Source organism: Palaemon carinicauda, chromosome 21 (assembly GCF_036898095.1).
Source record: "Palaemon carinicauda isolate YSFRI2023 chromosome 21, ASM3689809v2, whole genome shotgun sequence".
Taxonomy (NCBI): Eukaryota; Metazoa; Arthropoda; class Malacostraca; order Decapoda; family Palaemonidae; genus Palaemon; species Palaemon carinicauda.
Window position 1 is genome coordinate 33338118 of NC_090745.1, and position 26346 is coordinate 33364463.

Sequence of the window (26346 nt, forward strand, 5' to 3'; positions counted from 1 at the left end):
TTGGCGTAGGGGCGCCGTGCTTGGACGGTAGACAGGGCGTTCTCCTCTCGGTTCCAGGGAGGACGACCCGTAACCGTAGGGCGCCCCGTACGCGGGTGGGTCTCGCCGTAGGGCGCCCCGTACGCGGGTGGGTCTCGCCGTAGGGCGGGGGCCACCGACTCCGGGAGGACTTCCGACTGCCCCAAGGCTCTGGAAGACGAGGACACGGTCCCGGTGGGATGACCCGACCCCGGGAACCGGTCCTTCCTGCTCGACGACCGCCCCAGCTGGGCTGGTTTGGTCGGGCTGCCTTCTCGGAAGCGCGTTTCCCCCCGCTGGGCGGGGTGAACCGGAGGCCTCGAGGTCTTGTGCCTAAGAGCGAGGTCCTTCCTGCGTGGCAGGTCGAGCGGTTCTAGGCTGTGCGTAGGCAGCGACAACCTAGAGGCTCGTTCACTGGACCGAGAGTCTGGAGAGCGGTGCCTTCTGGACTCTCCTGAAGGGACGTAGACCCATTCTCCGCCGGGAGAGACATCCCTCTTGTACTTACGGGAGTGAGAGCGTGGGCGCTTCCTGTTGTGCCGCGACCTCGACCTGGAGCGGGAACGATCACTATCGGTCCGCTCTCTCTTCCGGTGCCGTTTCTCCCTGCGTTCTCCTCTGGAGGATGAATCTGCTTCCGAAGAGTCCGAGGGCGCCACGTTCCTCGCGTAACGACTGCTCGAGTGATGCGCGGGGGAGGCTCTTCGCCGTCGATCGTCCGAGACAGGATGTTGGAGGAAGTCCTCAGGAACTGCTGTAGAGATCGAGGGCACTGTGTCTACTCTCTCCCTGCTAGGAGGCCAGGGACCCAGGGACACGTCCATCCTTAGCGGTGACCTCCCAGGAGTCTTCGGCAATTTCCACCCGAAGGCATCGCTACTCCGGCGGCGAACTCTAGCGTGGTTGTCCTCTGGAGGGGGAGAACCCGACGCACCACCCCACGAGGGCGGGGGGGACTCCGAAATCGCCACACTGCCCCACACTGGGTCTTCTAAGGAAGCGTGATCCCCTGCCACGTGGCCCGATTCCCCCGAAGCACTAGCGGCCCTTCCGTTCTCTCCAGAGGGGCCAGCCCTTGGTTCCTCCCTCACACTGGGTTCACCGGGGAGAACACTATGGCTAACAATAACACTGGGGGCTTGTTGCCCACTCCTCTGCGAAGGAGACGGAGAGGCCGAGGCTTCGTCGGACCGATCACTGACCGACGGTAAAGAGGACACGCCACTCACTTTCTTGGGGGAACGCTTAGACGACTTCTTCTTCTTGGTACTATACCGTACCCACTGAATGCCGTCCCAACTCACGCACTCGGGACACGTGCCCGAGGAGGAGCAAACTTTACCCCTGCACGTGGAACAAAGGGAATGAGGGTCCACTTCTGGCTTAGAGAGGAAAGCCCCACAAGACTTTCCTGCTCTAGGACCAGGGCAACGACGCACATGCTCCATCGTTCGCACACGAAGAGCCAACACTAACGAGTTACAGGAACACTGGATATACGCAAGGGGAACGTACTGAGAACACTTTGCGAAAACGCACTATCGCAGAAAAAACACAAGTCCCCACACTGGAAACACGTGGGACCACAACGCGCCAAAGGATCGAGAGTTAAGCGAGAGGGTGAGATGTTTCACATCTCACGACCAAGAACTTAATAAGGATGCTGACCCGGGAAAGCAGTGACCTGCCTTAATCCTGGCCGCAGGGCTTATCCTGGCGGCGGGGGTAGAAACTATATGGAGCGAGATAGGGGGGTAGCGCGGGAAAATCTTGGTCGAGATTGAGAGGTCAAGGACTCTCCTATAGAAAGTGGTTCTCGCTGAGTATATTGTGTCGGAACAAATATATATATATATATATATACATATATATATATATATACATATATATATATATATATATATATATATATATATATAACGAATATTATTAGTATACACGACGGATTTTCTTTGTCATTGGGCCTAGGTCTCATTCATCAAAATATTTCTGCTTATCAAAAACTGCTAAGGATTTTATTCACAAACATTTTGCAAAAGATATTCATAGTAATGTATGCAAGAGTTCTTTGGAAAAAAATAGTCACAATAGTCTGAGTGGGAAGTAAAGACAATGTTACGAGGAATAAGGGTAGTAGGTTGGCAAGGACACCAGCCACCCGTTGAGATACTACCCCTAGAGAGTTATTGGATCCTCTGACAGGCAAGACAATAATGCATTGGATCCCTCTCTCTGGTTACGGCTCACTTCTCTTTGCCTACACATATACTGAATAGTCTGGCTTATTCTTTACACATTCTCGTTTTTCCTCACACATCTGACAACACTGAAATTACCAAACACTTCTTTGCTCAAGGGGCTAATTACTTTACTGGGATAGTTCAGTGGCTACTTTCCTTTTGGTAAGGGTAAAAAAGAGGCTCTTTAGTTATGGTAAGCAACTCCTCTGGGAGAAGGATACTCCAAAATCAAACCATTGTTCTCTAGTCTTGGGTAGTGCCACAGCCTCTGTACCATGGTCTTCCACTGTCTTGGGTAGTGCCACAGCCTCTGTACCATGGTCTTCCACTGTCTTGGGTTAGAGTTTTCTTGCTTGAGGGTACACTCGAGAGCACTATTCTATCTTACTTTTTTTCTTCCTCTTGTTTTTTTTTTTTTTTTTTTTTTTTTTAAATGGTGTGTTGAGCAGGCTTAATAGAATGGCCATGGATGCCCGGTGGTTTATCAAGAGGTTGTCTTTTCCTTATCTGATTCTCTGTCTTCTCAAAACCATCCTTACTGTCCTCCCTTCAGTTGAAGTGGCTATCCTGGATGGTATTTAGCCTTGCATGGTGTATCGGCTCCTCCATGTTGACCAGTTTTTTCAACTTTTTTTCTATAGTGTATGGGTTTGATACATCATTCCTATTTCCTTAAAACAGATTGTTTTTGTTATCATTCTTGTTAATTTAGTTGTTAAGTATGATGTATCTCATTTATTACCATTAATTCTTATGCTCTCTGGAGACATTGAGCAAAATCCGGGACCAGTATGTCCTAGATGTCGTCAATATCGTCTACTGTATTGCAATTTTCGTGGTCTTCATGCAAATATGCAAGACCTTACAGTTGCGTCCAGACAGTATGATATTCTTTTGAGCTCAAAAACATTAGTTTCTAATATGAGGCACTCATCTGAGCTCCTTATAACTTGTTTTAAGAAGCCAATAATGTTGAAACCCAATGCCAATCCTAGGGCCAGGGGAATGGCGGTGTATACTAGGACTGAGTACCCTGCTTCTCATAAGTCCTGCCATGAATGTGGATGTTATGAGATTCAGGTAAGAAAGGTTTGTGGCAGGCATAAAGTTAGTACGCAAATATCCCTCAAGAGTATTCTAAAATACAAAGAAACTAAATTCTATAGTTTATTATTGTGGAAAACTAGAAGTTGGAAGAGGAACAAAAAGCATGAAAACAAAGTTAATTTTAGTGTGATGAATTTATGATAATAAGATTAATTACAGCAAAAATTTTCTAGATAATTTTAAAAGGACAATCTCTTAGATTTTGTTGTAGTAGAGCAGTAACAGTAACAATTTTTCATTTCTGGAAACAAGCACCAATAATGGCACACACACTACTTGCTCTTCTGATAAGACCTTAGACACCTATAATTAAATTCAGTGACCGTTTTTCAAGATGGATGCCATTGAATATAAAGATGTATTACATTTTACACTACAATTTCAAAGAGAGACCTTTTGAGTGATCTTGGTGTCCAATCTTGTATTTTCCCACTTTGTAGACTCAGCATTTGGAACTATGTTCCTGCTCTTTAGATTCCTTGCACCACAGCATCAGTCCCAGAATCATAATCAAGGGAAACTTGCCCATATCATAGCAGCATCAGTCCAATATCTTATTGAATGTATATGTAAGTAGTAGGCCTATACTTGTTTGCGATATATTGGCTTGCATCATCAACACCGGTTAAGATACTACTGCTATAGAGTTATTTGGTCCTTTGACTGGCTACAGCATATTTTCCTTTGCCTACACTCACATCGAATAGTCTGGCCTATTCTTTACATATTCTCCTCTTTCATCATACACCTGGCAACACTTAAATAAATACAAAATTCTTCTTCACTCAAGGTGCTAACTGATGGACTGTAATTTTTTGGCAGATACTTTTCACTTGGTTAGGGTAGAAGAGACTCTTTAGGTATGGTAAGCAGCTTTTCTAGTAGAAGGACACTCCAAAATCCATTTTCGACCAACGCAAAAGTAACATTGTGGGGGGGGGGTGGGGGTGGGGGGGAGGGCTACCAGTCATATTTGGGCGATCCTTGCCGGATTGGGCCAGTTTACTGCTATCACCAACTGACAAGTATGGATTGGAAAACCTTTACTTGCTTGTAAATTCTTCGATTAATTTCAGTGGCCATTTAGGAATATTGCCAAAACTAAATAACATTTACGATTACTTAGACTTCAGTAACTTCCCAGTTGTCATGAACTTACCCCGACAAGTGTTTGATGTCCCAAAGTAAACCATCCACAAACATCGAAGGTCCTCATTCGCCTGAGTTTCATCAGACACAGTGACATCTGCCAAAACAAATAATATAAAGGAAAAGTCGTCGTTTTAGGGTATTCTTTTGTTAAGTTTAATTACGGCATCTGTTCTGAGTTTAGAAGTGAGAATGACCCATTCATATATTAGATGGTATGCGTCAAATTATGTCACTTCAACGGCAAAATGCCATCTTTTGAATTTCTGATGTTATTCACTATTGCCAATTAATGTGTGTTGAAAAGGGTATCAGCAATGAATGCAACTATATATATATATATATATATATATATATATATATATATATATAGATAGATAGATAGTGTGGAGAATTTTTTAATGGTTGCGTTCTGAGTGGGAACTTGGTCCGGGAAAGTCTCCTTATAACAGTTACATAAAGTTCAACAGGGGAGGATAGGAGCACTTACTCTCGGGGCACAAACACCCTGCTAATACTTTACTGTCACAATTCACTAACCATCACTCACATACAAAAGGGAAATTTACTGTCCAGAGGCCGAAGCACTCCACACGTAGGATTAACAATAATTTATGGCCTACTCTAGCTTTGTCAGGTCTATAGTCATCTCATTCTCAGGCTCTGTTCCGGCTCCGTCCCAGCTACCCCAATGAAATGCTGGACAGTTATTTTACGTTAATGTAAGGTAGACAAAATCCAAAATGGGAGCAGTGATGTAAAGTAGTTTAAAAGTTTAAAGATAAGGATCTTTACCTTCGAAGCAAATATATTAATGCAAAGTACCTCGCTGTTACCACCTATAGACTTACTCTTTAAATATTGGGTATTTTGTCCCGTAATCAATTATTCATTTCATACATTAAAATAAATGAGGGAGCAAAAATACTAAGGAGGTTTAATTAACCTAATATTGATTTATTTCGCAAATTTACATCAAAGAAACGGACATCTTAACAACACAAAAATGGAATAAAAAGAGATGCAATTCAAATAATGAAAATGATGGGTTAGACACGTGGTCTGCAACAATCAAAATCAAAATGGGGTCTGGCACGTGGCCCACGTGACCCAGAGACTATGCTAGTCTCAAACAAGAAATAATAATGGAAAGATATTTACACACAATCCCACCGCACACAGTCCGAATAGTGTAATTAGCCAGGTTCCCTATAAAGTTAAAATTAGTCTAAGCTGATAAAAAATGGGGGAAAACTAAATGGCCATTGATGTAGTACCTGCACTCCTTTAAGATTAGTCCTATGCCCTTGATAGCTGTTGACCTGGTTGTTGCACTAATGGGCACGCTGCACTCTTGCCTGGCTCACCCCAAGAATTCTCACTGTAGCTGTAACTAGGTACATCAGGGTCCTCTTCTTCTCAATCTCTCCGACCGGCAGCAACCCTTTGAGTCGCGTTTGGGCGAGTGGGATGGGATGGGGGTGAGCCAGAACTACATGGGTTCAATGACCAGGCAGGTCAGCAAGCCAGGGCAGCTTCTCGTAGAATGTGGTCGACACTACGGTCGAAGAGATCACCTGGCTTCACCTTTCCAGACAGGTGAGGAGCTCGATGCGCATGGTAATCCATTGGGGATGCCATATCGGGACTTCAGGACAGGGCAATATTTTCTTGCAAGGAGTGCAGAGGAGGCAGGATTTTGTACTAAATACTCAGATAAATCTTGCTGCTCTGAGGGAGGTTATATATACAACAATCCTACCTAATCTGGCTTGCTAAAAATTAATATTTAAAATGATTAATTAGCAATGGACTGGTACGATGGGCATACATCTTAAAATTAACAAACCTTAATTGGTATTGAGAAATATAAGATGCATTAATTCAGCATTATTGGAATTTGTATCAAAAAGGCAGTTTATGAATTTAATCTCGACCCATGTAGTTAAGGAAAGAACCAACATACGCCGTGGTTACACTAAGGCCCTCTAACGTGCGTATCTACGCTGTGACGTCACGAGCATGGCGTGCGCCACTGTCAACAAGTTTAAGTTAGTCCTCCCTATGTTTCGTTAAAGAAAACTAGATGTAGGAGAGAATGTTTAAGGGGTAGCTATAGTATTAGTAGAAGAGAGCTAAAAATACGATTAAAAGAAGAAGAGTGAAGAAAATTCTTCACACCCTGGGGATAAAGGGGAGAAAAAAGGGAGAGGGGTTAGTTCCGGCAAATGTGATTCAACTACTTGTTAGTATGGGTGAGATAAGGTTACTGGCTGAATGATGAGTGAAGTTGTTCTCACATCAACGTCCGTTTAAAGTTAACAAAACGCCTTTAACGTTAATTGAAATCAATTGAATCAAAGTTATGCTTTCACGTGAATTTGGGGAATATTGAACCACGCAGGCAATGCTTCACGGAAGCGTTAAGTTAAGCATATGATCAGTTTTAACTTTAAACGTACGATGCAATAATAATAGAACGATTAAAAGTACTCAATTCTTCCCACCCTAGGGGTACGGATAGAGCAAACAAAACATAAGCCAATAACAGTCGAGGTCGGCAACAAGTCCAGCCAATGATTAATTCAAAATTATGGGGGTGAATCCCAATCCCGGTCTGACACCCAACGTTTTACATGAAATGATTTTACATATAAAGTGACTGGCATGATGAAAGCTTTGAATTTGTCACCTGACAAAAGGAGAAAAGTTACCTCCTTCTCGGCTTTAAAAGGTGAAAAGTTATTTGACACTAGCCTGAATGATAAAATGAGACAAACTAGGTCCTTGGGGACATCGTATTTCTGACAACTAAGGTCTTGGATGTCATTTTCAAGGGAAACGTTTGCAAGGTGAACATTAAAAACAAAGCTTAATTTCAGCACGAGCTGAAGGATGTCAGGGGGATTATAGCAACATGACAAGTTGTCAAGGCAAAAATTGAATTTACGCTTTGAGGTTAAAGCAAGGGATTGACCTGGAAAATGCTGCTGGATGACTTGACAAAAATAATAAATGCTTAAAGTCGCGCCATATAAGAGTGAATGAAAATAATGAATGGTGTTCATGGTACCGTTATCCTCAAGCAAAGTGAATCGTAAACAGGCTCTAAGCTCCGGTGCTAGGTCTACATGTGTGACCTTCGCTAAATCCGCCGTCAGCGCAAAAGGTTCATTTCTGACTGCTAAGGTCTTAACCTTGCGATCACGCGGCTCTTTCTGATGGCTGGTTTCAAATCCTAACGGGGATGGTTTAGCGTCAACACGGGTTAGAGCGGAAGTTACATGCTTAAGAATAGGACAATCAGGCGACGTGGGCACTGGTCCGTGGGATGGTACGAGTTTGGTGACTGAGTTTACCGGTACAGGCCTCTGCTGGCCATCACGCACACGGTTAAGTTGTGTGGTATCTGCGCTACCACTTGGGGGGTCCATTTCAAGACAATGAATGGGGTTTTCTCCGGGACGGACTGTCACCGGCGGTAAAGACAAAGGGGCTTGAGGGCGATTAAACACTGGTGGCTTAAGGATTGGAGATGAGGACAGAGCAGGTGGGGCTGACACAAATTCACTAATCGTATGCCGTGTTGGCAACATAGTATTGAAATGTGATGATTTTACTGGTTGGGGAATTGAGACAAAATTATGAACATTGGGCTTGACTGCCGATACGTTAGAAGTAACAATTAGGGGACGTGTCACTGAAGGTGTTGCATTTGAAGAAGAACAAGACTGATTAGGTTTTATAAGTAAATTTGGATGAGCCATGAGGCTATTAAAAGCAATCTCAACTTTACTCGACCAGGCAGCAAGTACGGGATAATTTAATTTAACAATGGGATGGTCGTAATGACGTCTCCAAAAATTCTTGTAATTAAAAAGTTCATCTCTTACTTTACCAACAAGGGTTTTAAAATGGTTTACGGCTTCTGGACCCATGCTGGGAAAATCTACAGAAGCAAGAGCATGAAGTGCTAGGTCTGCGTCCTCACACACAAAGGTGAACGTCAACTCCTGTTCCTTAAGCCTAGCGTTAATCTCCTCGGGGCTAAGCGTTTCCGCCTTAGGCGGTGAAGGGTTGTTTACGTTAAACATGAAGTCCGCCATCTTGGAATGACCACGTTTGATGAACGGATTCGTAAAACAAAACAAGGGATAAATCTGAATTTTAAAGGAATGTAAAAATGAAACTTTACAAATTTACAAGGTTGATAATTAAACATTTAAATTTACTAATGATGAGAAAAAATGGTTAAATGGACAAAAAACATATAAATCATGAAATTACTTTAAAGTACAAAGTGATCGGGTCCAACAAAACAGACGATGCCCAGGTCACGTGACGTGAAAGACTTTGCTAAAATGAATTATTTACGCACGTGGCGATAATGACTAATTAATTTACTTTAAAGAAGAGCATATTAGAAAGCACATGGGCTTATGAATGCAAAAAGGGTAAGTTAAAAGTGAAAATAACAGGTCGAGGCTGACACTGTTGTGACGATTTCACAATTACGGGTGCACTAAGGCGACCACTGAACTATTCAAAATGTAGATTGGCGCACAAGGCAGCGACTTAGATTTTAAAGTGCACTCTCTTGGAGGCTAAACAATATGAAATTTCCCTCACGCGGAGGTAAAACAAAAATATCCTCGCTAAAGGACAAAAACAATATTTCCTCGCTAAAGGAAATTAAATTAACTACACGCAGTAATTTACTTACGGTAGCAAACAATTACGAACCCTTAGTTTGGGCTGTAAACAAGATCCGCCATCTCGGAACAAACACGTGGAATGAAACGGACTTGGGGTTAAGTTTCTACGTTACTCGTAAGAAGACTTAAAATTATGTTACGCCAATTCGCTCGGTAGGACAAGGACACGTGCTAGGTATACGGGAACATTAGTTAGAAAAGTTAAGGTTGGTTAGGGAAGGTAAACGACACAAAGGAAGGTAGACCAAGGTACAAAATGTTACAAATTAGATGCTTAGCTAGCAAAATTAGTTGACAGGACGAGTACACCGGTGCTCTAGCTGAGCAGTAAACACGGGCGTCTGAACAACAAAAAACCTTAGTTCAAGTAGCTTAGAACTTTCTGGCATAAGTGGATTCCGCCACACGTGGGTGAACGGATCCGAGATAAAGTGAAGTTCCTACGACAAATTCTAGTCTTTCTGTAGAGAACATTCAAGCAACAAATTAACCTGGTTACGTAGTTCTTTCCTTAAACACGTGGTCGATACAAAAACATCATAATGATTACAAATTTCTCTTCCCAATTAAAGTCTGGGCTTTACACATTCGACAAACTGGCTGTGCGCGTGTGGGTAAGTGATATAGCGAGTTACTATATGCTTAATCAAGCTGATTAATTACGTTAATGCTTCATAAGTCAAAGGTAAAAGATCCGGTTCGAAGGACCACTCGTGTGGAGAATTTTTTAATGGTTGCGTTCTGAGTGGGAACTTGGTCCGGGAAAGTCTCCTTATAACAGTTACATAAAGTTCAACAGGGGAGGATAGGAGCACTTACTCTCGGGGCACAAACACCCTGCTAATACTTTACTGTCACAATTCACTAACCATCACTCACATACAAAAGGGAAATTTACTGTCCAGAGGCCGAAGCACTCCACACGTAGGATTAACAATAATTTATGGCCTACTCTAGCTTTGTCAGGTCTATAGTCATCTCATTCTCAGGCTCTGTTCCGGCTCCGTCCCAGCTACCCCAATGAAATGCTGGACAGTTATTTTACGTTAATGTAAGGTAGACAAAATCCAAAATGGGAGCAGTGATGTAAAGTAGTTTAAAAGTTTAAAGATAAGGATCTTTACCTTCGAAGCAAATATATTAATGCAAAGTACCTCGCTGTTACCACCTATAGACTTACTCTTTAAATATTGGGTATTTTGTCCCGTAATCAATTATTCATTTCATACATTAAAATAAATGAGGGAGCAAAAATACTAAGGAGGTTTAATTAACCTAATATTGATTTATTTCGCAAATTTACATCAAAGAAACGGACATCTTAACAACACAAAAATGGAATAAAAAGAGATGCAATTCAAATAATGAAAATGATGGGTTAGACACGTGGTCTGCAACAATCAAAATCAAAATGGGGTCTGGCACGTGGCCCACGTGACCCAGAGACTATGCTAGTCTCAAACAAGAAATAATAATGGAAAGATATTTACACACAATCCCACCGCACACAGTCCGAATAGTGTAATTAGCCAGGTTCCCTATAAAGTTAAAATTAGTCTAAGCTGATAAAAAATGGGGGAAAACTAAATGGCCATTGATGTAGTACCTGCACTCCTTTAAGATTAGTCCTATACCCTTGATAGCTGTTGACCTGGTTGTTGCACTAATGGGCACGCTGCACTCTTGCCTGGCTCACCCCAAGAATTCTCACTGTAGCTGTAACTAGGTACATCAGGGTCCTCTTCTTCTCAATCTCTCCGACCGGCAGCAACCCTTTGAGTCGCGTTTGGGCGAGTGGGATGGGATGGGGGTGAGCCAGAACTACATGGGTTCAATGACCAGGCAGGTCAGCAAGCCAGGGCAGCTTCTCGTAGAATGTGGTCGACACTACGGTCGAAGAGATCACCTGGCTTCACCTTTCCAGACAGGTGAGGAGCTCGATGCGCATGGTAATCCATTGGGGATGCCATATCGGGACTTCAGGACAGGGCAATATTTTCTTGCAAGGAGTGCAGAGGAGGCAGGATTTTGTACTAAATACTCAGATAAATCTTGCTGCTCTGAGGGAGGTTATATATACAACAATCCTACCTAATCTGGCTTGCTAAAAATTAATATTTAAAATGATTAATTAGCAATGGACTGGTACGATGGGCATACATCTTAAAATTAACAAACCTTAATTGGTATTGAGAAATATAAGATGCATTAATTTAGCATTATTGGAATTTGTATCAAAAAGGCAGTTTATGAATTTAATCTCGACCCATGTAGTTAAGGAAAGAACCAACATACGCCGTGGTTACACTAAGGCCCTCTAACGTGCGTATCTACGCTGTGACGTCACGAGCATGGCGTGCGCCACTGTCAACAAGTTTAAGTTAGTCCTCCCTATGTTTCGTTAAAGAAAACTAGATGTAGGAGAGAATGTTTAAGGGGTAGCTATAGTATTAGTAGAAGAGAGCTAAAAATACGATTAAAAGAAGAAGAGTGAAGAAAATTCTTCACAGATAGATATATAAATATATAGATATATATATATATATATATATATATATATATATATATATATATATATATATATATATATATACTATTGTTATTATTATTATCATTATAATCAATAATAATAATAATAATAATAATAATAATAATAATAATAATAATAATAATAATAATAATAATATGGCTGCTATTGTGGAGACATCTCTCTGTGACACTTTTATTTGCCAAACTTCTGATTTTGCAAAGTAAACAAGGAAATCTTGGAGCTGTGTACTATCGGAGTCTCACATTATTAAAACTTATAAATCTATAAATCTATAACGTTAAGTAAATCATCCTTAATAGGTGAATTGTGAGCCTTTTATGAGTCTTGTTATAAATATTTCCGTCAGTGTAAAGTAAATTGATATTTTAATTATAAAATAAATTTTTGAATATACTTACCCGGTGAATATATAATAGCTGCTGCTCCAGCGGCTCGACAGAAAAACACAAAAACTCGCGAGCGATCGCTATGAAGGTTGCGGGTGTGCCCACCAGCGCCAACTATCGGCCAGATACCGCATATGCATGTAAACAAGCCTCAATTCTTCTCGTCCCGCTGCGTCTCTATTGGGGAGGAAGGGAGGGCCTTTAATTTATATATTCACTGGGTAAGTATATTCAAAAATTTATTTTATAATTAAAATATCATTTTTAAATATTTAACTTAGCCGGTGAATATATAATAGCTGATTCACACCCATGGTGGTGGGTAGAGACCAGAGTTAATAAAGTTTACAGCGTATATGCTTAGAGTTTTTGACAGTTATAACATAACAAAACCCAAATATATAGGTACCTGGTAAGGAAGTTGACTTAGACGATTACTCTGCCTTGTTAGTCTGTCTTCCTCACGAAGCCCAGCGATCCTCTTAGGATGCTGAAAGACTCCCAGGAGCTGAAGTATCAAGGGCTGCAACCCATACAACAGGACCTCATCAAACCCCTAATCTGGGCGCTCTCAAGAAATGACTTTGACCACCCGCCAAATCAACCAGGATGCGAAAGGCTTCTTAGCCTTCCGTACAACCCAAAAAAACAAGATTAAAAACATTTCAAGAGACAGATTAAAAGGATATTGGAATTAGGGTAATGTAGTGGTAGAACCCTCACCCACTACTGCACTCGCTGCAACGAATGGACCCAGTGTGTAGCAGTCCTCGTAAAGAGTCTGGACATCTTTTAAGTAAAATGACGCGAATACCGACTTGCTTCTCCAAAAGGTCGCGTCCATAATACTTTGCAGAGATCTATTTTGCTTGAAGGCCACGGAGGTTGCTATAGCTCTTACTTCGTGCGTCTTAACCTTAAGCAAACATCGGTCTTTCTCATTCAAGTGAGAATGAGCTTCTCGTATTAAAAATCTGATAAAATATGACAAAGCATTCTTTGACATAGGCAATGATGGTTTCTTAACTGAGCACCATAATGCCTCAGATCTACCTCGTAAGGGCTTAGTACGGGCTAAGTAGAACTTAAGAGCTCTAACAGGACATAACACTCTTTCCAGTTCGTTGCCTACGATCTCTGATAAGCAAGGAATATCAAAAGATTTAGGCCAAGGACGAGAAGGCAGTTCATTTTTGGCCAGGAAACCAAGTTGAAGTGAACAAGTGGCTTTTTCTGTAGAAAAGCCGATGTTCTTACTGAAGGCATGAAGTTCACTGACCCTTTTAGCCGAAGCCAAGCACACTAGGAAAAGTGTCTTGAGGGTGAGATCCTTCAGGGAGGCTGAATGTAATGGCTCAAACCTGTCTGACATGAGGAACCTTAGGACCACGTCTAAGTTCCATCCAGGAGTTGCCAAACGACGTTCCTTAGAGGTCTCGAAAGACTTAAGGAGATCTTGGAGATCTTTATTGTTGGAAATATCTAAGCCTCTATGACGAAAGACCGAAGCCAACATGCTCCTGTAGCCCTTAATCGTGGGAGCTGAGAGGGAGCGAACATTTCTCAGATGTAAAAGAAAATCTGCGATTTGGGCTACAGAGGTACTGGACGAGGACACAGATGCTGACTTGCACCAGTCTCGAAAGACTTCCCACTTCGACTGGTATACTCTAATGGTAGAAGCTCTCCTCGCTCTTGCAATCGCACTGGCTGCCTCCTTCGAAAAGCCTCGAGCTCTTGAGAGTCTCTCGATAGTCTGAAGGCAGTCAGACGAAGAGCGGGGAGGCTTTGATGGACATTCTTTACGTGGGGCTGACGTAATAGATCTACCCTTAGAGGAAGACTTCTTGGAAAGTCTACCAGCCATCGAAGTACCTCGGTGAACCACTCTCTCGCGGGCCAGAGGGGAGCAACCAACGTCAACCTTGTCCCTTCGTGAGAGGCGAACTTCTGCAGTACCTTGTTGACAATCTTGAATGGTGGGAATGCATATAAGTCCAGATGAGACCAATCTAGGAGAAATGCATCTATGTGTATTGCTTCTGGGTCTGGGACTGGAGAGCAATAGATTGGAAGCCTCTTGGTCATCGAGGTGGCAAAGAGGTCTATGGTGGGTTGACCCCAAGTCGCCCAAAGACTCTTGCACACATCCTTGTGGAGGGTCCATTCCGTGGGAATTACCTGACCCCTCCGACTGAGACAGTCTGCCAAGACGTTCAAGTCGCCCTGGATAAATCTCGTTAACAGGGAGATGCCTCGATTTCTTGACCAAATGAGCAGGTCCCTTGCGATCTCGTACAGTGTGAGGGAGTGTGTGCCTCCTTGCTTGGAGATGTACGCCAAAGCTGTGGTATTGTCGGAGTTGACCTCTACCACTTTGTTTCGAAGGAGACTTTCGAATTTCATCAAGGCCAAATGGACTGCCAAAAGCTCCTTGCCATTGATGTGCATGCTCCTCTGACTTGAGGTCCACAGACCTGAGCATTCCCGACCGTCCAGGGTCGCACCCCAACCCAAATCCGACGCGTCTGAGAACAACACGTGGTTTGGGTTCTGAACTGCTATAGGATAGTCCCTCTCTCAGACTGATATTGCTGTTCCACCATTTCAGGCATGCCTTTACTGGTTCGGAGACCGGGATTGATACCGTCTCTAACGTCTTGTCCTTGTTCCAGTGAAAGGCTAGATGGAACTGGAGAGGCCGAAGGTGTAGTCTTCCTAGCGAGACAAACTGCTCCAGGGATGATAGAGCTCCTACGAGACTCATCCAATTCCTGACTGAGCACCGTTCTCTCTTCAGCATTAGTTGGACTTTGAGCAGGGCTTGATCTATTCGGGTGGCAGACGGAAAAGCCCGAAAAACTGGACTGCGAATCTCCATCCCTAAATATAGAATAGTTTGGGATGGAATCAGCTGGGACTTTTCTAGGTTGACCAAAAGTCCCAATTCCTTGGTCAGATCCAACGTCCAATGAAGATCCTGCAGACAGCGATGACTGGACGAAGCCCTGAGAAGCCAGTCGTCCAAGTACAGGGAGGCTCGGATTCCCGATAAATGGAGGAATTTTGCCACATTCCTCATGAGCCTCGTAAACACGAGAGGAGCAGGACTGAGGCCAAAGCACAGGGCCCGAAACTGGTATACCACATTCCTGAAAACAAACCTCAGAAACGGTTGGGAATCTGGGTGTATAGGAATGTGGAAGTACGCATCTCGTAGGTCGAGAGAGACCATCCAGTCTCCCTTTCTGACCGCTGCTAAGACTGACTTCGTGGTCTCCATAGTGAACTTTGTTTTCGTAACAAAAACGTTGAGCGCACTGACGTCTAGCACCGGTCTCCAACCTCCTGTCTTCTTTGGGACTAGGAAGAGACGGTTGTAAAACCCCGGTGATTGAAGGTCCGAGACTTTCACCACCGCTCCCTTCTCTAGCAACAGAGACACTTCTTGGTTTAGGGCTTGTCTCTTTGACTCCTCTCGGTACCTGGGAGAGAGGTCTATGGGAGTTGTCACTAGAGGAGGTTTGCGTACAAACGGAATTTTGTACCCCTCTCTGAGCAACCGAACAGACTCTTGGTCTGCGCCCCTCTTCTCCCAGGCCTGCCAGAAGCTCTTCAATCTGGCTCCTACCGCTGTCTGAGGCTGTGGGCAGTCAGACTCTGCCACGTGAGGACTTGGCTCCTCTCTTCTTACCTCTCTTTCCCTCGGCACGAGCACTTCCCCTGCTGGGAGCTCTGCCACGAAAGGGCGGGATAAATCTGGATGCCGGAGTCTCGATCCTGGGTCTTACAGCAAAGGATGTAGAAGGAGTCCCTTTGCGAGCAGAGGACGCCATCAAGTCATGGGTGTCCTTCTGCACAAGCGAAGAAGCTATGTCCTTAACCAGTTGTTGAGGAAACAAGGACGCTGATAAGGGAGCAAAGAGCAGTTCTGATCTCTGACAGGGAGTAACTCCTGCCGAAAGAAAAGAGCAAAGGGAATCTCACTTCTTTAAGACTCCCGACGTAAAAGTGGAGGCGAGCTCATTGGAACCATCGTGGATGGCTTTATCCATACATGACATGATAAGTAAGGAAACATCTCTGTCAGCAGACGAGATTTTCCTACTTAAAGCTCCTAATGACCAGTCAAGGAAGTTGAATACTTCAAAGGCCCTGTATACGCCTTTCAGCAGATGGTCAAGGTCCGAGGAGGACCAACTAATCTTCGAGCGTCTCATGGCTAGGCGGCGGGGAGAGTCTACGAGGCTTGAGAAGTCACCCTGGGCAGAGGCAGGGACTCCCAAGCCGAGAACTTCTCCCGTGGCATACCAGACGCTCGATCTAGACGAGAGCTTTGAAGGAGGGAAGGCAAAGGCCGTCTTCCCCTCCTGGTATCCAACCAGTCGCCTAAAAGTCGTAAAGCCCTCTTGGAAGAGCGAGAAAGCACTAGCTTAGTAAAGGCTGGCATGTTAGCAGGTAAGCCTAGAGCAAACTCAGACGGTGGCGAACGAGGAGCAACGGTAACAAAGTGATCGGGAAAAAGCTCCTTGAAAATTAACATGACTTTCTTAAAGTCCATCGAAGGAGGAACCGTTCTAGGTTCGTCTACATCCGAAGGATGATCATCATGATGAGGATCAGCAACGTCCTCATCTGAAGGATCTTCGTCCGACAACTGCTGAGTAACAAGCAAAGGGGCTGGCAATGCTTGACACGCAGAGTTCACACGCACTGGTGCATCAGTAGCAGTCCAGGACGCTACGTCATGTAACTGCTTAACAGCCTGACTGTCAACAACAACAGGTGCGGGAGGACGCTCAACGTCAACTCGAGACTGCTTTGACTGCCTAGACTGAGCAGTCAAAACAACTCTTGACTGCGGTGTTTGACGCTCAGCGTCAAAACAAGTCAACTCCGCTGGTTGGCGAACGTCCTGAACGTCAACAAGAGCATTAGGAAGCGGCTGAACGTCCATATGCGGCTGAAAGTCAACACGGGACTGCATCGAGTGAGGCTCTACAAAGCGTGACTGACGTGACTTAGTAACGCCAACGTCAACAGGACGAGCAAAGGCTCGTTTTGGCGGCTGAAGGCCAGGATCTCGATTAGCTAAGCGGCGAGGATCATCGTGAACCTTTTCAGCAGAATAGTCTTCCATAAGGGAGGCGAGCTTGATCTGCATGTCTTGCAGTACAACCCATTTAGGATCAACGGGAATGGGTGCGGTAAAAGACGAGGGTAACGTCTGAGACTGCACAACCTTGCCTACACCAAGACTCTCGGAGCCTGTGTAACGTTTCTGCTTAGGCGGCGAGCAGTCTTCCGATGACTGCAAAGGGTCAGAGCTGTCCCAATGGCTACAACCAGGACGCTGGACCTGTCCTGAAGGGACCGACTTTCGCTTCAAGGGCCTTGAAACCTTGCTCCACGGTTTCTTATGCGAAAAGCCTTCGGATGACGAGGAGAAAATGGTCTCTCTCGTCTTATGGTAGGGGCGGTCTTGATGAGACACGCCTGTTACCATAGAGGGAACGTCTGTTCGCTGATCAAGGCCTCTCGAACCCATAAGTCGTACGACATTACTTCTCCCCTGGGCTTGGGAGCTTGCAAGAGGTCTCGGACTAGGCGAACGACAGGCACGAACAGACGAACCCTCGGTCGCAACACTGAAAACACTTTGCGCACTAATCACTTTCCCACGATTTTCCGCTGTGGCACTCTGACACTTTAGCTCTTTAACGTCAGCCATGAGTTGATTACGATCTGTAGCTAACGACTCAACTCTTTCGCCCAAAGCATGAATGGCACGTAACATATCCCGCATTGATGGTTCCTGAGTGCTAGTAGAGGGTTCAGGCACAACTACTACAGGGGAAGGATTAGGTTCAGGGGCATGGGGAGAGGAAAAATCTACTGATCTAGAGGAACTTCTCCTCACCCTATCTCTCTCTAGCTTACGAGAATACTTGTCATATTCGAGCCAATCGAATTCCGAAAGGCCCACGCACTCCTCACACCGATCTCCTAATTAACAGGTTTTACCCCGACAATTAGAACACACAGTATGTGGGTCGAGAGAGGCCTTTGGAAGACGCCTATTGCAATCCCTAGCATTACACTTACGAAATCTAGGAATTTGAGAAGGGTCAGCCATTTTGAAAAAGTCAAAGAAAGTCCAAAAAACAATCCAAAGTCATCAACAATTAAATCTGTCGAAAAAAGAGTTCAAGAGTTTAAGTTGAGGATAAAACACCAGCACTGCGAAAGCTCAAACCAAAATGAAGTACTTCACCAAGTCTGTTGAAAAACTCCAGGTTATACAGCGAGTAATGGTACGTCTTGTCGTTCAGACCGACAGAGAAGAATTGAGGCTTGTTTACATGCATATGCGGTATTTGGCCGATAGTTGGCGCTGGTGGGCACACCCGCAACCTTCATAGCGATCGCTCGCGAGTTTTTGTGTGTTTTTCTGTCGAGCCGCTGGAGCAGCAGCTATTATATATTCACCGGCTATGTTAAATATTTAAAAGTAGGTATTTGCTTACAAGAGCACGCTCTCCATTTACTCCCAAATTATGCATTCCTGCAGCTCTCTTCTTTTTGTACAGTAATTGGGAGGTTCTCTAAATGCTGGGAGGGCAAAAAATAGAAAGATATGTTGTGGGTTGTGGGGAGGGGGAGGGGTTGGTGAAGGAGGTACTAAGCGACCAGGAACCGACATCGTCTACATGGTCACACGAACTTCTCTGTTCGTGACGTCAACGTACATTTGGTATATAAACAAATTATATACTTAATCAAAAAAAGAGTAATTACTCAAAAGTGTCACTATTTGTGAAATGTATATTTTGTATTTGGTAAATCTTTTATATAAATCATATTAAAGTGTTTTTTAAAGAAATTATTTTGAGATTGAATAGTTTTCCTAGAGGACGTTTTGCTACACTAACGCCATCTATTGACCACTGCTGCAAAAATAGTCATTCTCGTAAAAAGTTTCTTTAAAAAAAAATAACTAGATTTATTGTCAAGTATTACCAAATAAAATATGCAATTCACGAACAGTGACACGTTTGAGTAATTGATCAATTTTTAATTTAGCATATATTTTGAATATATATCAAATGTCCGCTGATGTCACAAACTTCTCTGATTGACTATGTTAAGGATGTCATCATGTCAGTTCCCGGTCACTTAGTACCTCCTTCACCAACCCCTCCCCCTCCATCCCCCTCCCTCCACATATCTTGCTAATTTTTTGCTTTCCAAGCATTTGAAGAACCTCCTAATTACTGTACAAAAAGAGGAGATGCAGAAATGCATAATTATGGAGTAAATGGAGAGCGTGCTCTTGTAAACAAATACAGTAAAGTAATTGTTATTTATTCGTAGTATGTGTTTTGGGAATCTGTGGCTCAGTCCAATGTATGCTGACCTTCCTGGCATTATTATTTATCGGTTCATTAGGGATATTTAGTAAGTAAGATACAAAAACTGACTAAGGATTTTATCTTTCTCGCTTACGTAAGTTATGTCTAAGTTCAATCATGCACTTTCTATCCAGTGTGCCTTTAAATACTGGAACTCTTCTTCTTCTTACATGTTCCCGGAATAGACTGATCTACTTTTATATTTAGATATAGCTCTGATATTAGATCTTTATATATTGATTTATGTGTTTTTATTCAACTTTTATCTGTGGGCCTTGATAACAAAATGTAAATAAGATAATTTTAATGGCTAATAACTTCACAAAAACATTGAGAGAGAGAGAGAGAGAGAGAGAGAGAGAGAGAGAGAGAGAGAGAGAGAGAGAGAGAGAGAGAGGGAGAGAGCGTTGCTTACCTGGGAAAGCATTACAGCATCCCGGATTTCTCCAGCCAATCTTTCAATTTTTCGCTCAATTTCTGTAACCTGCAAAAGATCATATTCTTGAAAAAATCAAAAATACATATAAATGAACGCACACACACACACACACACACACACACATATATATATATATATATATATATATATATATATATATATATATATATATATATATATATATATATATATATATATATATATATATATATAACATCATCATTATCATCCATTGCAGAACAAAGCCCTCACACATGTCCTTTTCCAATTGCGTCTGAATGTGGTCTTCCTGTGCCAGTCCACGCTCCCTTAGTTGGTCGATCCATCGTCTTCTCTTCCTTACTCTGTGTCTTCTACAACCTCTAAGGTCGCATTCTGTTATTCTTAATGTCCAACTATTATCTCTTCTTCTTATCATATGCCCTGCCCATGTTCATTTTTTTTCTTACAATGTTGTTATAATATCCTTTACTTTAGTTTGCTCTCGTAACCATGTTGCTCTTTTTCTGTCTCTTAGTGTTATTCCCATCATTTTAGTAAGGAAGAGAAGACGGTGGACTTGTGATCTAAGAAATTTGCAGCTATAATCTGTCATAAAAAGACAATAAACAGATGCAACTGGAAGGACATGTCTAAGGCCTTTGTTCTGCAGTGGACTAATAACTGCTGATGATAAAGATGATAATAATTATGAATAATCGTCCAAATTTGCAGGTAACATTACCTGATTCCGTGTACATTTAGCCAGATAAACAAATGCTGATGGAGATGCCATTTATTGCCAGAAAATCCAACATTTCCCAGCTGAATCCGACACTTCCTCGCACCACTCCGTAGATGTGAACAATAGTGTACCCCATGGAGATTAATAGTGTGCTGCTCAGGAACCTGCTCATATAAGAGGCTGTGATCGTCTGAAGTTCATCCACCTTGATAGACAGAGAGACAAAAATGAGGACATTTTCTTGAAGCCTGCACGCGAACATGCAAAGTTAAGGATGAAATATTCCCAAAGCTGTAGGCTATGTTAAACACAAAAACATAGAGGAACCAAGTTTTGTTTACCTTATCCAAATGTTCCATAAGTCTCCCTAGTTGTTCATGAACACTCTGTTGCCCTTGGAAACGACTGGAAGAAGTCCAGATACCTCTCGACTTCATATTGCTAATGGTTACATTTATTTCGTTAACTGCCCTATGCATAAAGGACACAAAGAATTTCAGCGACACTGTGAGAATTAGAACAACAGTCAATCCTCCGTAAAAGATAGAACAAGCGTTGAATAATCCCAGGAGGTTCCTGTAGGAGATGCTGCTCGTAACATCTACGAGTGATCTAACAAAGAAATAAAGATGGCAAGAGACACACACGGCGAATTTAGCTTCTGTCAAAATCGTCAGCACAGAAGGCTGTATCCTACACCAATGCTCATCTGCATTAAACACAGCTATGCCACGAACAAACGCTGCCAAGTCTTTGGCTCTCCAGATACATAACAGAACTCTGATGTTGTAACTGACGATGATAAATCCACCCGCCACAATCACGACAATGGTCCCCGTTGCCTCCGCAGTGTAAATGTGATTCCAAATCGCTGAGACAATAACGCAACAGTTACTCAAGTTGAGACAATTGGCTAAAACGGTCCATAGTACTGCGTAGACACCAATGCTCAGGCAAAACTGTTTACCTTTCTTCCATGAATACGGGAAATATCCACAGACTTGGAGGACCCGCAAGAAGATCTGGAGTGTATACCAGTTGGAGAGAGATTTCGGGGCCATGATCATTTCCCCGAATGGAAAGAAATGAGTTTGAATGACTTGTATAACAGCCGCGTTTCTCTACACTGGCCAGAGACTAATGCGTGAATGCATCTCCTCTCAACGTTTATGGACGATTTCAATTGTAATGCAAGTTCGCTGGAGTGGTAATTATTCTTCTAAGATCTAAATAGCTTGCATGCCCCAAATTGTCTTTGATTACTTTGTTCAAAGTTATAAACAACGTACTATATCGCAAAACAAACTTTCACGACAGTGGAGATCTAACAAAGGACTGAATACCACTAATCTATTTCATTTTTTCTGGTAAATTGATTAAACCCAGCGTGAGTCCAGATTAAGAATATACTATTGACAGTACAATTACTGCGAATTGATGGAGCAAAACATTGTTTTATTGTGTCTCTGTTTAGGGGGGGGGGGTGGGCTTTACGTTAGCTTTTTATATTATTGATATTAACATTAAGCTTCGGTATTTCAGTTCGGTGGCTTGTGTGAGTAAAATTATTATTATTATTGTTATGTTTTTTATTGTTATTATTATTTGGAGTGAACATAGTTGGTATCTATTCAATTATGTCCCTTTGTCTATACTTTACATTGCGTATTCCTGTATTGGAGCATCGCACGTTGGAGTTCATCAGTGTTGAGATCACCGTTACTGCCCGTGTTGTCCGCTATAAGACGCTTGACAGTTTTGACGCCTATTTCGGCTCTGCAATTACTATGTGGGAAGGCCACAGAGGAAAGGCGGTGATGGACTCCCCAGTCCTTTAAAAACTGCCTAGTTGCCGTCGCTGTAAATTCAGGTCCACCATCAGATGTCAATTCATCCGGAATCCCAAATGTCACAAATGTTCGGCGTAGTGAAGTTATAAGACCCTCTGCACCGTTCGAAGATCGTTCAACTATGGGCCAATTCGAGTATCGATCAACTATAACTAAATATCCAACTCCTCGGTAGTGAAAGTAATCTGCACAAACACATTGGAACAGGTAGTCTGGAGATATAAGGGGTGTAGGCGAAGCACTAGGATTCGAAGGCGCGATGCGATTGCAGTGGTTGCATCCAGCTCGAAGTGCTGTTATAGCGGGTGTTATCCCTGGCCAAAACACAGATGACTCTGCTCGCGATACCATAGAGGTAATTCCTTGATGTGCTGAATGAAGAGATGTGAGAATTTCCTGACGAAGGGCTGGAGGAATAACTATACGCTCCTTGTATAGTATCACACCATCAACAGTGTAGAGATGCTCGCGGAATTGAAAATACTCTTGGAGATGTACAGGAAACTCTTGGCGAGACTCTGGTACTCCGCATTCTATAAGGCTGAGCAGTTCATGCATGTTATCGTCACTACTTGTGGCAGTGTGAACTCTGTCCCAGGTGACTGCTCTCACGTGAAGTGAGTCAAGTGAGCATACTGCTGATGCGGTGATACAAGTATCAATATCATTGTCAGTGGAAACAGAATATGCTGATGGCAATTTGTGTAGGGGAACATTTCTCACGGAAGGTACACTGTCAACTGATGCAATGTCATCTTGAAGCGATAGCTTTTCATATTTTCCAGTTGGGTGGCGCGATACTACATCTGCAGCGAGATGCTTGACCCCTGGGATATGAATCATGCGAAATCGATAGCGGAGGGACTTTTCCTTCAAGTTTCTGAGACGTGAATTTGATATGTCCTCCAATGATCTGTCACCAAATATTTTCAACAGGGGTTTATGGTCAACTGCGACCACAAGATCTTCACAGCCAAGAACAAAGTATCTTGCCTTATCAAGAGCATCGACGACTGCCAACGCTTCACCTTCAACAGGTGCATATCGAGACTCAGCTGCATGTGTGAACCTACTTCCTACAAGTGTGATCTTCCAACCAGTGCGACAACAAAATGGTCGGTTGTCTGGACAGTCGCAATGTTTCTGGAACAGCCAGAATCCAATTCCTGATTTTGACCAATCGGTGGCGAGACAGGTAGGTTTTTTCTTGTCAAAGATTCGCACGCCTTCTTCAATTTCGTTGATAATGGTAGTTTTAGACTCCTCAAAGAGTGCATTAATATTGTCATTTCAGGTGAATGGTGTTCCTGGTTTCAATAACTGTCTGAATGGTAGCATTTTGTCGGTCATGCTGAAAGCATACGATACTTGGTTTACTAAACCAAACCAAGATCTGACATCGGTGATATTTCTTGGGGTTGGAAAGTCCATAATTGCACTAAGATATCTTGCACATGGGCGAAGTGTGTCTGGGGTTAATTCGAATCCAGCGAATTCAGCTGTGTCTTCTGCGAAACGAAATTTGTCAGGGTTGAGTGTTATGCCGTGTCTTCCACATATGTCGAGCCATTGTACAGCTTAGAAAAAACTCTCCTCTATTGAGTCAGACCAAAGAAGAACATCGTCGACACATTTAGTTTTGTTGGGTATCTCGGCAACTATTTCATCATACCGTCGAGTATATCCGTCGCCAAAAGCAATATACCCGTGAGGGGCTGTTTTATAACGATAGCGTCCCCAAGGAGTGATAAACGTAGTTAAGTGACGGTCAGATTCCTGAATCGGTACACTGTGGTATCCGTTCCAGGCATCAAAGACGGTTTTCTTTTTTCCTTGTGGTACTGACCTTGCTTGGTGAAATGGAGAAGGCGTATGATGCGTTTCTCTCTTAGCGTGCACATTGAGAGGCTGAAAATCAACTGTTCGTCGAGGTGTGCCATTTTTCTTAGCACATACAACCATCCGATGGCACCAAGTTACTGGTTCTCCGATTGGGACAGGTTCAAGGACACCAAGGCGGACGTCCTGGTCAAGTCCAGCTTTAACTTCCTCTTGCCAGTGTAACGGCACAGGCACTGGTGTGTGACGAGCAACAGGATCAGCATTCGGATCGATCATCAACTTCATTGGGGGTCCATCCATTAGTGGTAACGGTTGGCGGTCACACACGTTGAATGTACCTGATTCGTAGTACTCCAAGAGGTAGTCCTTTAGTTTAGACCGGTTGGACTCGGTTGCACTGAACGGTAATTCTGTAGGCGGCGGAGGTGGTAGTTGACGTTTTGGGCAGTCACATTGATTGGCTAGTCCACTAACGCTTCCTACTTCATTGTTGGTGGCATCCTGAGTTTCCGATTGTGTGTCATAGATTTCACCAATAGTCGGAAAACTATCCGATATCATGCCAAGGGCGATGCAGGCTTCCCTACTGATGAAGAGCTTATCAGAGTTGTCGGTGACATATGTCATTTGTTTAGTCTTAACAAGGTTCCCCTGCTCATCTGTTCCTGAGATACAAAGGATTGTGGCACCGAGGATTTTAATGCCTCTGTTATTTGCAGCGTGCATTTTCATAGTTACAGGAATGAGGTCACTTTGCTTGAGGCCAAGTTTGTGGATGACCTTGATACCTGCGAGACAGCTTTGGCATCCAGTGTCTGCCATTGTAGATATACGAACAGCATGTGTACCAGCTTGAAGGTGGAAACCAAAGGCTTCGTAATCCTCAGGTGATGTTCTGATTGTCAGATTTATGAAAGGTTGAGATTTGGAAGGTCTCTTTATCCAAGTATCAGATAAATTGTCATACAGATGGTGGTCCAAAGCCAATGTCTTGTCAGTGTGTCGTTTAGAGATTGATGATACGCTGCACAAGGTGTTGAACACCGCATTCTCATAGTCATTGGCATTGTGAGCACTGGGTTGCACTTTTGGTTTGCCCTTACTACGGCAAACACTCTCGAAGTGATTTTCTCGGTTGCAGTGTTCGCATCTATGACCGTAAGCTAGACATTCTGATTTTCTTGCACGTGCAGGAGTGTTTTTACCATGTCCTTTCTTGCCACAGTATGAGCAAACTTCGTTTTTATCTTTGACAGCGGTTTGTTTTGCCTTTCTGTATGAACTACTGGCTGCTGTTTGGACCTCATGAGAGTCTAACAGTCGGGAGGCAGATCGTTTACCAGATTCTTTAGCTTCGACAAACTGTGCAACTTCTTCTAATGACATGTCCTGATTCTTATCACCAAGTAGATCTAATTGTATTTCAGGGTCACATATGCCGCGTGCTAATACGTCTCTCACTATTGTGTCAGTATAATTTACATCAACGTTGCATCCTGGACATTTTATCAGGAATTTGCAAACACTAGCCTGTCCTATAAGTCGTGCACAGAAACGTCGTACAGGCTCATCACGGTCTTGACGCATGTTGTGTAGAGTCACTCGAGCTACCATGGTGTTTTCCTCTTGAACTGCCAGTTTTTTTATTTCTCCCATCACTTCTACTTCAGTCTTGTTAGTAAGACTGCCACCAGCTGATCGTGTTAAGTCTTTTCGAAGTTGTTCTTCACAGCATTCTAGAAGCTGTACCACGCGATCACGACCCTCAATTTTAGTTGCGTCTACATAGTCAGACCATCGTGATTGAAAATATGCCCATTCTTCACTTGTTCCTGCTGTCGATATTGTGGGTCTTTTAACTCTTTCTACTTTGGCACCTTGTCCAGGAGCATGTGTGGTGCAGTGAGCAGTTA

At 43.3% G+C, this 26346-nt stretch overlaps 1 protein-coding gene across 1 annotated transcript in view; it reads right to left on the bottom strand.

Moving 5' to 3' along the window:
- The window catches only part of LOC137615262 (uncharacterized), a 69648-nt gene extending 59270 nt beyond the window's left edge, over positions 1 to 10378 (bottom strand). The window contains exon 1 of the mRNA XM_068344988.1: positions 5837 to 10378. Within this exon, the coding sequence (XP_068201089.1) occupies positions 7106 to 8620 (1515 nt within the window). The 5' untranslated portion in view covers positions 8621 to 10378 and the 3' untranslated portion in view covers positions 5837 to 7105. The remainder of the gene's footprint in view (positions 1 to 5836) is intronic.
- Between the last annotated feature and the right edge of the window lie 15968 nt (positions 10379 to 26346).